This window comes from Thermothielavioides terrestris, chromosome 1 (assembly GCF_000226115.1).
Source record: "Thermothielavioides terrestris NRRL 8126 chromosome 1, complete sequence".
NCBI classification, from domain to species: Eukaryota; Fungi; Ascomycota; class Sordariomycetes; order Sordariales; family Chaetomiaceae; genus Thermothielavioides; species Thermothielavioides terrestris.
In genome coordinates, this window is record NC_016457.1 from 8,399,880 (window position 1) to 8,412,428 (window position 12,549).

At 58.5% G+C, this 12,549-nt stretch overlaps 3 protein-coding genes across 3 annotated transcripts; 2 read left to right on the forward strand and 1 right to left on the reverse strand.

Annotated features, from left to right (window-relative positions):
- Positions 1-3,692: 3,692 nt before the first annotated feature.
- On the forward strand, positions 3,693-6,742 carry THITE_2110457 (uncharacterized protein). Its single transcript, XM_003650653.1, has 7 exons — positions 3,693-4,041; positions 4,136-4,184; positions 4,265-4,293; positions 4,367-4,416; positions 4,476-4,642; positions 4,738-4,771; positions 5,289-6,742. Exons 1-7 carry the CDS (start codon positions 3,939-3,941, stop codon positions 6,630-6,632), a joined length of 1,776 nt encoding a protein of 591 aa, XP_003650701.1. The 5' UTR covers positions 3,693-3,938; the 3' UTR covers positions 6,633-6,742.
- A 598-nt stretch (positions 6,743-7,340) lies between these two features.
- On the reverse strand, positions 7,341-8,285 carry THITE_48214 (uncharacterized protein; the record flags this gene model as incomplete). Its single annotated transcript, XM_003650654.1, has 2 exons — positions 7,341-7,997; positions 8,139-8,285. The coding sequence occupies 2 exons, from the start codon at positions 8,283-8,285 to the stop codon at positions 7,341-7,343; spliced, it is 804 nt and encodes a 267-aa protein (XP_003650702.1).
- A 590-nt stretch (positions 8,286-8,875) lies between these two features.
- On the forward strand, positions 8,876-10,460 carry THITE_2110463 (uncharacterized protein). The gene is made up of 2 exons (XM_003650655.1): positions 8,876-9,351; positions 9,429-10,460. The coding sequence occupies exons 1-2, from the start codon at positions 9,193-9,195 to the stop codon at positions 10,311-10,313; spliced, it is 1,044 nt and encodes a 347-aa protein (XP_003650703.1). The 5' UTR covers positions 8,876-9,192; the 3' UTR covers positions 10,314-10,460.
- The last annotated feature ends 2,089 nt before the right edge of the window (positions 10,461-12,549 follow it).

The following is a 12,549-nucleotide window of genomic DNA, read 5'->3' on the forward strand; positions in this document are numbered from 1 at the left end:
TAGCCTCGAGGATAACGTCCTTTATAAAGATGCCCGCTAGGACCTTTATTTCGCCGCCTTCGTTCCCCTCTCTTTACACTTCTATAGCTATATCTTCAGCTTCGTTATCTTCCCCTTATACGTCTATCGCTATAATAGTCGGCGTAGGTATAAGCGGCTTATAGGGGGTATCGCTATATTGGACGTCTTCGTCTACTTCGACGGATAGTAGAGGCGAGTCCGCTTCGTCGTCCAAAAATATAGAAGGCATCTAATAGTCGTTAAAAATCGCTACTTATATATAGCGATTAAGCTAGTATATATACAGTTGCGTTCGATAGCCAGTTAGTTAGCGGCAACGTAGTTATAGTTGTTAGTCGGTTTATTGCGAAGGATCTAGGTTTTTAGTTTCTAGGTATAGCGATTCTACTTCTATACGTAGGCGGCTTCTATATATACGTTAGACTCGCTCCAATCGCCTAGGAAAAACCTAGGAAAAGTCCAGAAAAGAGGTAACGGATCAGTAAATGCTTACAAATACGCCGCTAAGCCGAGCCGCAACGGATATACGCGGTTCTGTAGGATGAATGTTGTATACGCTAGAAAAGGTGGGTACACAGGTGTGGAAAAAGTGGGTGGTTGTGGAAAAAGTGGGTGGTTGTGGCACTGCCAAGAAAAAGGATTGAAATGGCTACGCGCAGCCCGCGAAGCGGGCTGCCAACCCCTAGTTCCTCTTACCGACCGGTGTTCCGGGGGAAAAAGCAGGGTAGCGGTAAAGGAGGTCGGGGGATTAATGATTGCCAGAACTGGAGGCAATCCGGGTGCGAATCTTCGATACTCTGTTACATTGTCGAAGTGCTTGGGAAGTTGGGCTCGGCCACTGTCGGATGCCACTTTTCGGGTTTGGGCGTCCTGAACCGCCGCCAAGAGCTGCCGAGTCGGCGGATGTCGGGGGAACGGCAGATGTTTCAAAAGCCCAGCTGGGGCCGAGAAAGATTGCCGGCTCAGCGGGGCAGCGTTGATGAGGGGCTACGGAGCGACGCTAGTGTGCTGTGTAAGTGCATGTACCATGGCGCGCCATGGGGTGGTGGCAAAACAAGCTCCTACCCGTTTTCCAGTACGGAGTCGAATACATGGCGGGAAAGTGAGCTTAAATTTTTAAAGCCATTGCTATGAAAGTCACCCAGATGAATCCCCCTCCCTCTTTAAAGCACAATATAGCCCAAGGGATGTTCTTTAATATAGAAGAATATCTTAAGAATATCTTCTCTTCAAGGGATCATTTTCTAGAGGAAATATCTCAGCTTGGTGGTTCGTTTAGGAAGGAGTGACTGGTATGGGTTTGTTTTCTAGGCGAAAAATGTCGGCCTGTACGACAATCCCTAACCCCGAAGAAGGTAACCATGATCATTTTGGCACCACCCCATGGCGCGCTAAGGTAGGTATCCTACCTAGGTACTTGCGGATAACTCTGTGTTGTGAACGTGCGACGGGCTGGTGCCAGGGGCAGGGAGAAACCGGAAGCACGGCACAAATGAGGAAGCCCATGCGTCTCGCCCCGGGCGTGTGCTCGATCTTTTGGACATGTTTCATGTGCTGGTCTAACGTTAGCGTCGAACCTCGAACGCAAACGGCGTCTCTTTGCCCGTCTCTTGGCGGTCCAGTGTCTCTATTCTGCTCCTTGCAGCAAAGCGTTATCGCAAAGCAAGCATCATGGGCCCAATGGCCAACTGTCCTCCCCGGACTCGATTTGTTCGGCCATCGCTTTGCAAAGTCTTAAACAAGCCGACCGGTTTCCTTGTGTACACGAAGGACACACACCAGACTTAGTTATCTCGGCTTACCGCTGGCTTTGTTCTCGCCCGGCTTTTGGCACCCCTGCGGCCTTGGAGCGTGCGGTTCCCGCCGCTTGCCCTGCCAGCCAATCATTGTATACGATTTTGCCAGACAGCGTAGGTTTACATCTACGCACTGTGCAAGTGTCTCATCAGAGATGTGTACATGCACGGATCCGGACTAGGCCATTCTCGTGGACTAGGAGGTGGAAGGCTTTTATTCGGATATCTAGCCGTTTTCGCCATCTTCATGAATTGCGCTGGACAGCAAGATTGTTCAATGCGCAAAATGAGTTTCCGGGTTCGGGCAATGTCGGAGCCGCCCTTGAAGCGTCACGATCGCTGCCTGCCCGGCTAGCCTATGACGGAACGCCGTCGGCACAAAAGTGGCAATTTGGTAAACGCAGCGGGTATTGGCGGGGCCTTCCGTTTGACCCGCAAGGCGGGGGATTTGGACCGTTTTTGCAGCGATCTCAACTCAGAATGGTGAAAGATGAGAGAGAGCACGGAAGAGCTCAAGATACCAACTTCTGACCAAGCTACCCTCCCTGTTTCGAAATCTACCTTACCTACCTCAAAGCTGAGCCAGGTCACGGAATGATTGTATTCCGCACGGATCGGTACAAAAGGTACCTAGGTCACTAAGTACCTCCGTACCTCTTACATATCACAGTACTGGGTTGACATGGAGCCTGGTCGCCCCGCTCGGCTCGGGGAGTGTGTTCTCGGCGATGCGGGGTAACGTTAAACCTCAATGCGCTCCTTCGAGAACAGGTCGGGGTCGGGACCCGTTAGAACCAGGCTGCCAAGCGCTGGGCAACTCCCAGAGACCTGGTGCGTGCCTGGCAGTGGGAATCGTGGTAACGAAGCGACGCCAAGAGCACGCTGCGAACAGCGTGCCAGCGGACCGATGCGGCAGGAGGGTCCTGCAGTCATGCAGTGCCGCCTACAGCAGTCCAATCGCGGGCGTATCGATTCAGCCCCTTCAACAACCGGCCAACTCATCCTGCCCGAACTCGGAGGAGGTAAAGCTCACACCGCTGGCTCGAGCTCGATCGCATGGCCAGCTGATGCACAGAAATTGCCAGGAAATTGGCAGCCGCGACACCGTGCCCTGATAGTTTACATGGTTTGGAGCTAGGCGCAAGTCATGTGCCATGCTCAGCGGCTCTCAGCGGGCACTCAGCCTCTCCCTGCGAGTCGCCAATGTCGTAAGAGCTCCACTTCCGATTTGGGACAGTGAAACCAAACGCCGCTCAGTTCGTGCCCCTGTGTTCCCGGGCGGCCATCCACATGAACACCGGGGAAACGGGGCCGAAAAGAAGAGAGACGCGAGACAGACAGGATTTGCACTACCGAGCCAGACCGGGAGTCGGGAGATTTCCTCTTGCTCGTTGTTTTTGCTTCACATAGACTACCTATGTGCGCGGTAACTGCGGGGCCTTCCGACTTACTGCGTGGGAGATAGGGCCCTGGAAACGGAAACGGCACCCGGACCAGAGCGGCTCGGTTGAACATGGCCCAAACGGTGGCAATCTGGGCGAGAATGAGAGAAGATCCTGCCCTGCCCTTCCTGGCTTAGAGGTGACGAGCAGATGCACGCCGAGGCCTCCCATGGTCCAGCTACGCATCCATTGCAAGCCTGCAGCCATGCAATCCGTGCTACTGCGTGTAGTGTGGCGCATTCCAGACAGTAATTCTTGTCATCCTACAAGCCAGACCACATCCCGAGCGGCGACAGGGGTGCGCGCTTGAGGCGCTCCGGAAACAATTCGTGGCCCGAAACGTCACACACCGGTACCCGGGCTCGCACCCTCGCACCCGGCCTGGAGCAACGTCAATCACCAGGTTGGAATGCGGTCGCCCCTCCTCATTGGGCCTGCGCACGCCCCGGGCCCCACGCCTTTATATACTCGCCCTCCTCTGCCTCGGGTGCGGCAGGCCTGTCGAGCTCCTCTTATCAGCACTTCCCGGACTCCAGCCCCTGCCTCCCCCATCTTCCCCAGCAGGAAGTGGATTGCCCGCGAACTCACGTTGCCGAACTGGCGCCAGCTCTCCCGGCCCCTGTCAACACACGCCCCCAAGCCACTGGTTCTCAAGCTCAGCAGAAAGCACTTAAGAACCATGAAGGACCCCGTCGCCAGGACCAACTCCCCCTACACCGATCCTACAGTCAAGGGCCCTCGCAGCAAGCTTCTCTCCCGTGCACCGCCCTCAGCCGCCATCAGTAAGTCGGCCATAGGGAGAGCCGCCTGGCAACCCGGTTTGGCATCTGTCGAGATTCTCGTTGATGATGCTAACCCCTGGGCCCGCCTGCGCAGTGCTCGTCAACTCCGTCAACAAGACCAGCCTCCATCCAGCTGGTGTCATGTAAGTATTCCGTCGTTCCAGCCCTTGGTTTCTGCGCTCACTCGGGCCGCTTGTTCTTGTTCTAACGCTGATCGATACAGTCCTCACCCCGAACAACACACCGAGCTAGGTATGCGCTGCCGGCCCAGCCAAAGCCTCTGACCTTCCCCCGAGCCTGTCCAGCTCCTAACGGTTTGCTTTAGAGGAGGAACTCCATGAGAAGGCCCACATCGACTATGACAGAGTCGCTATCGTGAGTAGCCCCTCGCTTTCTACCTACCCCTGAATCGAGCTGACCGGCGTCCCCGTCAGATCCCCAACCCTTCAGTTCCGGCCCTCTACGAGGATGCCTTGGTGTACGAGACAGGCACTGCCGTCACGTCGAGCGGCGCCCTGAGCGCATATTCCGGCAAGAAGACGGGCCGGTCACCGCTGGACAAGCGCATCGTGAAGGAGCCATCATCAGAGAAGGACATCTGGTATGTCACAACCAGAAAGCGTGTGCTTTCCGCGGCCAGCCAGCCGGCCGGTTTATGGCTTGGGGACAGGACGCTGACACACTCTTTTCCAATAGGTGGGGACCAGTCAACAGGCCCATGTCTCCCGAGGTAAGACTCCCTGCGTGCCTCTTTTTTTTTCCCGCCCCGGAATGGCCAAGCCACGGTCAGCCCGCTTCTAGCCGACCATGGCTCCCGCGAGTGCACCTGGGGTCACGAGGGCAGCAAGAATGGGCTTTGCCGCCAGCTCCAGGAGGGATTGCAGCAAAAGTCTGCGCCAATTGCCCCCCAAAAAATCGTTGCCTCTGGCTCTGCCTGCTTCGCGAATGCAATTGGGTGCCTGTCCTTGTGCTCCGACAGGCAGTTCTCGGGGGCGTCGTGCGGCGACATTCTTCGGGTCGAGAGTGTGCTGGTGCAGCATGCAGCGTGCAGCCTTCTGCCGAGGCCTGCCGCCCGCCCCCTGTCCACTGGCGTCATTCTTCCTCCCCAAATTCAACCCAACCCCACTTTCGGGAGTCGATCGCCGCCCATTGCCGCCGCTCCCCACCTCCCGCAAACATGCCACGTCACGTGATACCCCTGATCATGACCATCGCCGAGGGCTAACCATTTCCGCACGCCGTTGCAGGTGTGGAAAATCAATCGCGAACGGGCCGTCGACTATCTCAACACCCGGAACCGCATTTACGTCGTGGATGGCTATGCTGGCTGGGATGAGAAGTACCGCATCAAGGTGCGCGTCGTCTGCGCGCGCGCCTACCACGCGCTCTTCATGCGCAACATGCTCATCCGACCGTCGCGCGAGGAGCTCGAGCACTTCCACCCGGACTACACCATCTACAATGCCGGCTCGTTCCCCGCCAACCGTTACACCGAGGGCATGACCTCGGGCACGTCGGTCGCTATCAACTTCGCCGAGAAGGAGATGGTCATCCTCGGCACCGAGTACGCCGGCGAGATGAAGAAGGGCATCTTCACCGTCATGTTCTACGAGGGCCCGATCAAGCACAACATCCTGACGCTGCACTCGTCGGCCAACGAGGGCAAGGACGGCGACGTCACCCTCTTCTTCGGCCTGTCCGGCACCGGCAAGACCACGCTGTCGGCGGACCCCAACCGCCGGCTGATCGGCGACGACGAGCACTGCTGGAGCGACCGCGGCGTCTTCAACATCGAGGGCGGCTGCTACGCCAAGACGATCGGCCTCTCGGCCGAGAAGGAGCCCGACATCTTCAACGCGATCCGCTTCGGCTCGGTGCTCGAGAACGTCGTGTTCGACCCGGAAACGCGCGAGGTCGACTACGACGACGCGACGCTGACCGAGAACACGCGGTGCGCGTACCCGATCGAGTACATCAGCAACGCCAAGATCCCGTGCCTGTCCTCCAACCACCCGTCCAACATCATCCTGCTGACCTGCGACGCCCGCGGCGTGCTGCCGCCCATCTCCAAGCTCAACAGCGCGCAGACCATGTTCCACTTCATCAGCGGCTACACGTCCAAGATGGCCGGCACCGAGGACGGCGTGCTGGAGCCGCAGGCGACCTTCTCGTCGTGCTTCGCGCAGCCGTTCCTGGCGCTGCACCCGATGCGCTACGCCCGCATGCTGGCCGACAAGATCGAGAAGCACAACGCCAACGCCTGGCTGCTCAACACGGGCTGGGTCGGCGCCGGCTTCGCCCAGGGCGGCAAGCGCTGCCCCCTCAAGTACACCCGCGCCATCCTCGACGCCATCCACAGCGGCGAGCTCGCCCGCGTGCCCTACGAGAACTACGACGTCTTCAACCTCCAGGTGCCCACCTCCTGCCCCGGCGTGCCCGCCGAGCTGCTCAACCCCAAGACCGCCTGGACCGCCGGCGCCGACAGCTTCCATGCCGAGGTCACCAAGCTGGGCAAGCTGTTCCTGGAGAACTTCAAGAAGTACGAGAGCGAGGCCACCGAGGATGTCATCAAGGCGGGCCCGGTTGTCTAAGCCGTTCTTTGTTTTCTCCCAGGTTTCCTCCGTTTTCTAGGATAGATTTTTTTTTTCCTTCTCTTTTCTATCTCCATTTTTCTTTCCTTCTAGCAGCATTGGGTATTGGCGCTCAGCTTTGCGCTTGGATATCTTTTGGGAAACTGGATGCCCGTTTTCCTGCTTAGTATTGGTTCTGCACAGCTTCCCTATCTTAGCGGAACTACGCGATGGGATCACGATGAAGAAGGAAGTGTGCCCCCGTGCGGCCTGTCCGGGACTGACCTTGGTCACCTGTCAACTTCTCTCAGCTTGCAACACGCTCTCAATGCGAGACGCACTGTGGGATATGGGTGACAGGTATTCATGGGCTGGAATTGCTGATGCAGTGGTGATAGATGAAGACACAGATGGGAGGAAAAGGCAAGGTAGCGCAGGCCTGCTTCAGCACGGCCCTGATCAGAAAGAATACAAGTTTGAATTGATTCTTGAGAGGATGCAGCCGACAATTTTAATAACTTATTGGATGACGGAGTGAGGTTTGACTGTATCCCGGGACTGCCCTCGTTTGCCTTGCGTACTCGACTGGCTATGCCCTGTGTGGTGGGATAGCGAGGGGGAGTGGCCTCGTGGTATAATTGGCTGCCTTTTGTCGGTTCTCTGCTGCTGCGTATCGGGCGGGTTCCCTTGGTTGAAGAAAAGAACTATTAGGATGCGGAGAGGCCGTTGTCAAGTGCCTGTTTTGGCACCGCCCCCGCGCTCCGGACGACGAAGATCCCTGAACCGGAACCACCAGTTGACGGAAGCATTGAGCCGCCCCGGATCGCCCACGCTCCTGACGCTGTGCCACCAGCCGGTGCGGAGAAACATCACGTCACGCGGGTTCAGCGTGACTTCTAGCATACCCTCGCGCGGGGGCGCACCCCAGACGGCGTCCAGGAAGGCCTGCCTCTCAGGCTCCATCATCATCTCCTCGCCTCGGATCGCGACACTGGCGACGGGCTTTCCCAGACCGGCCATGACCTTCCTGAACAGGTCCTCGCCGGCCGACGGCGGCATCATGCGGACAACCTTGGTCCCACAGAGCTGGCAGAACAGATTGTGGTTCGGGTCGCGGTGCCAGGGCGTGTACGTCGGGGTCAGGCCGAGCCAGAGGCTGCTGGTGTAGACGTCGGGCGCGTAGAGGGGCTCGTCGCCGGCCGGCGGCTCGGCGAGACACCGCGGCGTCGGGACGTCGGAACGGAGCGCCTCGGGCAGGTCGGATAAGGGCACCTGGGCGATGTAGAGGGTTGAGATGCAGTCGGTGGGGTGCTCCCTGTTATATTCTACCGCTGCGTCCAGCAGGGCGAGCGGGGCGCTGAACCGGATGAATTGGACGGGGCCGTCCTTTTTCTGAAGGGGCATGGATTCATCATGGCCAGGGCGGATCTGTTGCAACAGTACCTGATGGAGGGCTCGGTACAGAGGATTGCTGGAGACGGACAGCCAGCGAGAGAATCGGCCGAGGCTGTTGGCAGCCGAGAAAACTTCGTCTCCTACTCCGGGGGCCAGCAGCTCGTACGGCACGAAGTGGGATTGCAGATGTCCTCTAAGATGAGAAGTCATGTCCGGGAAGCCATCTTTCCCCGCAGGTGCGAACCACTTGCTAGACGCCGGCAGGGCCACCGCGGGCATGCCGGGACTGCGATCGCCGTCGCCTGTTCCAACATGATCGAGCCGGTCGGCTAGCTGCAGGCCGGAGACGTCGTCTGCCTGAACCTGGTTGCGGAAGACGACAGCCTGTCGCCGGGCAGAGACAACAATGTGGTGGAAGGAACCGAGATCGACGGGCGACCTGACTTCACGAACCTGGTACTCGGGTTCGGCTGAGACCGAAACATGCCGCTTGGCAAGCAATCGGCTTGAAGGGTGCAAGGGCAAAGGCAAAGGCAAACGCAGACGCAAACGGGGCAGCGCCCAGGCGTGGTGCATTGCGGGAGCCGGGGTTGCAGAAGCGCGTAGCCGAGTGTGGCCGAGTCGGCAACGGATTCCATCGGCAAGGCGAATCGACTGTGAATTACCAAGGAGCGGCTCGACGCGTGGACAGAAACGCGACGGCACGTGATGCGCCCTCGCACCTCATTTCAATCCTTGCAGGCTTGGCTGCGGGGCTGACCTGACTCTGCGGGGCGAAGCGAAACCAAGCGAACCTGGCGGAGGGTGCCTGTGGCGCACGGACCAAGTAGGCAGTCCACCAGCAGGCCGAAGTTTGGCAGCCGGCAGGGGAACAACAACCCACCAACCACCACGCCCCAACGTCGAAAAATCGACGAGCGCGAGGCGGCAACCAGCAATCGTAGCGATCGAGATCCGTGTGCACCAACTCGCTGGCGCCACAACGTATTTAACCCTGTGCGCACTCAATCATGCCAGCATCATAAGAACCTCGAGCTGCCCACGCCCACGCCCACGCGACGGCCGAGTAAGCGGAATCTCCCACCATCCGCTGAAACCCCATCCCCAACCCTCAGCTTCCGCCTTCCCCCGCCCCACTCCTGGTTTGGCGCACCCGCGATCCCGCAGTCGTACGGCCCCTGCCACCATGTCGACGTCTTCGGGAACCCCGGAGTCGTGGATCTCCTCCTTCTGCTCACTGCTCGGCCACGAGTACTTCGCCGAGGTGTCGGAGGAGTTCATCGAGGATGACTTCAACCTCACCGGCCTGCAGAACCAGGTTGCCATGTACAAGGAAGCGTTGGAGGTATTACTGCTCTCGCTGCCCGGCTCGTCCCATGGAGCACTGCCTGCGAATGCTGACCTTGGGATCCCGCTGCTCAGATGATACTGGACGTCGAACCCGAAGACGATGAGGACGAAGAGGACGAAGAGGAAGAAGATGAAGAGGAGGTATCCGGAGATGGGAGGGACGGGCGACCACGCGGCGAGAGGAGACACCACAGCCGCACTGCCAGCGACCTATCCGTGATCGAATCGTCCGCCGAGTTGTTGTACGGCCTTATCCACCAGCGCTTCATCTGTTCGCGCGCCGGGATCCAGCAAATGTCGGAAAAGTACGAGCTGGGCCACTTCGGCGTCTGCCCGCGCACGAACTGCAACCAGACCAGGACGCTGCCCGTCGGCCTCTCGGACATACCCGGCGAGGACACGGTCAAGCTGTTCTGCCCGTCCTGCCTAGACGTCTACGTTCCCCCCAACAGCCGCTTCCAGACGGTCGACGGCGCCTTCTTCGGCCGCACCTTCGGCGCGCTCTTCCTCCTCACCTTCCCCGAGTACGACCTGTCGCGGTCGGCCGCCGAGGCCGCGGCCAATCTGGGCCGGTCGCCCGACGAGCAGGTCATGGTCAACGGCATGTACTGGCGCAACATCGCGCCGGGCCTCGGTCGCGGCAAGATCTACGAGCCCAAGATCTACGGCTTCCGGGTATCGGAGATGTCGCGTTCGGGCCCGCGCATGCAGTGGCTGCGCGACAAGCCCGACGACCCGGACGTGCTGGACGAGGCGCGCCACTTCGCCGAGGCTCACGGCACCGATTCGGACGCCGACGACGAAGACGACGACGAGACCATGAACCGGCCCGCCGGCGGGAGGACCTCCTCGAGAAGGCGTCCGACCCCCCACCCCCGGCTGAGCCAGAGGCAGCGGCAGCGGCAGAACGGGAGTCCCATGACGCTCGATGCCAACGGGGCCGAGTCGGAGCTCTAATGGGCTCCGGAAACAGTCGCGGCGCGGAACCACTGCGCCACAGGTCCCGGTTTGTCACTCGTGGCGGTGGGGCGCAGGAGAAAGGGATATATCTAGAGCAGCTTCCGTCCCGTCCACCCCAGCTAAGCATTGTCGGCGTTCGTAAAGTCTTTTACCCTGGATCTTGGGGGCGGGTTGCCAGGGAAGAGACACACGGTTTGGCGTTGCGGCGGTCGGGTATGGCCGTGCATTAGGCCCAGGGAGGATGGAGGTGGAAGGCAAGGTAAGAAGGGGAGAGGCGTTCTCGAAGGAGGATGGGACGGTCAATTTCTCTTCCCCGTGCGGTGAGTGTATCAGCTTCCTTCATACGAGCGGGGCGAGTCGTTGAATATGCGGATTGCGGGATCTGTTGTTGCAGCGGCATCATGGGTTGTGAGTTGGGCATGCGGGATAAGACATGGACGGTTTCATAGACTGTGGAATGTAATTTGTGGTTCAAACATGTTTGGTGTAAGGGTCACTGCACATGCCAGGTATCCAGCTTGTCGGCCTTTACAGCGTTGAGAACTTGGGTGATATCCAATAAGACGTATGTAGGTCAGTTCTTGAAATCCGTGGGCAGGCCGGCACAGGTCCGGATGGACAGAGATCGTTCTCCGTATTCAAGTCGATACAACACAGGAATAGCGTCGTGTAAGGCCTTACACCGTCTATGGTGTACTGTGTATTCACGAGGTCGAAATTTCTGGAGAATACAGCGGGCTGCCTCAAATTGCTGGCTGTTCCATGCGACGCCCATGAAGCCCTTGATTGTGGAGCCTTTGATTCAGGAGACAAATGGGGAGACCGGCCCCTTTCGAAGACTTGGCGTTTTGATGCTTCCAGGTTTGACTTCCGCGCGCGACGGTAGGGCGGTAGGGCGAGCCGCACGGAAGACACGAGAACTGCCTCCTTCCCGATTTGAGCTGCCGCTTCCATCACAAAAGGATTCCCGGCTAAACTCCGGGACGCAGGGCCCTGAGCTGAGTGGCTGCAGGCATGGCTTGTGGGAACACTTTCCTGCCTCATTGGCTGCCTGCCAACCGTCCTGGTTGTTCGGCTGGGGCACCTTTGTGGCTTGCCCCACCTCTCACTTCGGATCTTGTGGGCAGTGGGGGCGGTCTCCATATCCGACCTGCAAAGGCCCCAATCCATCGCAACCATACCACAGTATCCACCGAATTTTTTCACCTTTCCCGCCATGCCTCACAAGTTGAGTAGCAGCTTTCGCCCGCAGTGGTCTTTCGCATAATGATGCAGTCATGTCACATCCGCTTCCTCTCCTAGAATATGTAATGGGTTGTTGCACCATTTCTCGCTGGCGGCAGGCTTTTCTGAAGACAACAGTAATTACCTGACCTACCTACACTATGTCCGGCGCTGATGCCGTCGGCCGAGCATGCTCCCTGCTGTCACCCGAAACACTCGGCACCCGGTTTCCGCATCCGCACATGCAGGATCGTTCCGCGCCGGCACCCGGGTGGACCAACCGCATCAAGGCCGCATTGACCAATGATACGTGATTCCCCACATCGCCGGATGAGTCGAACGCTCTCCGGGCTCACTCTTCCCCCCAACCACGCCGTGCTGGTCTTCCTCCGCTTCCTCTCTTACCCAAGTACCAGTAACTGGCTGTGATCCGTCTTTCCACGGCCTACACTGGGACCTCGGCGTGTGAGTCTCACCCGCTCCTTGAAGATTAGAACAGATGGCACCTTCCAACACAGGAACCCAGAACCTGTTTCCGCAGCGTCGCCTCATACCCGAGCATGTCGCCGTTATCCCCGACAGTTGCCGGCGGGGAGCCCAAGGTCCTGCCCAGAGATGCAATGCCCCCATCTCTGTGGATACCGCCCACCATGCAATACGCAATACTTGATGTTCGGAATACCGAATACACCAGGATACAGCACGGCTAGCTCACTCCCGGCGGCCCACGAGCCGCAAACTCAAAGCTCGCAAGGTTCTAGCGCTGGATTGGTCAATGTTGGGTCGGAATTCCGACCTTGGATTGGTAATAATTGGAGCTTTGCCAAGCGTTTCTGCTCTGGCTTTTTTCCTGGGCCGCGTTTTCCTACTTTTATCGTTTTCCTCCTTTTATTATCGTCCAGAGGTTGGAGGTGCCGTCGTCTCTGCGGTTTGTTCCTTTCCTGTCCGAGGACTGCCGCAACACCAACAACGCGAGGAGTTTAGAGAGAGCCTGCCTCTGCATTCTTCT

Bases quoted from the DNA above. Each gene is read 5' to 3' on its own strand.
- THITE_2110457 (XM_003650653.1), top strand. From the start codon at position 3,939: ATGAAGGACCCCGTCGCCAGGACCAACTCCCCCTACACCGATCCTACA. The intron at 4,643-4,737 runs GTATGTCACAAC...CTTTTCCAATAG, and splicing joins TCATCAGAGAAGGACATCTG to GTGGGGACCAGTCAACAGGC. The intron at 4,772-5,288 runs GTAAGACTCCCT...ACGCCGTTGCAG, and splicing joins ACAGGCCCATGTCTCCCGAG to GTGTGGAAAATCAATCGCGA.
- THITE_2110463 (XM_003650655.1), top strand. From the start codon at position 9,193: ATGTCGACGTCTTCGGGAACCCCGGAGTCGTGGATCTCCTCCTTCTGC. The intron at 9,352-9,428 runs GTATTACTGCTC...CCCGCTGCTCAG, and splicing joins TGTACAAGGAAGCGTTGGAG to ATGATACTGGACGTCGAACC.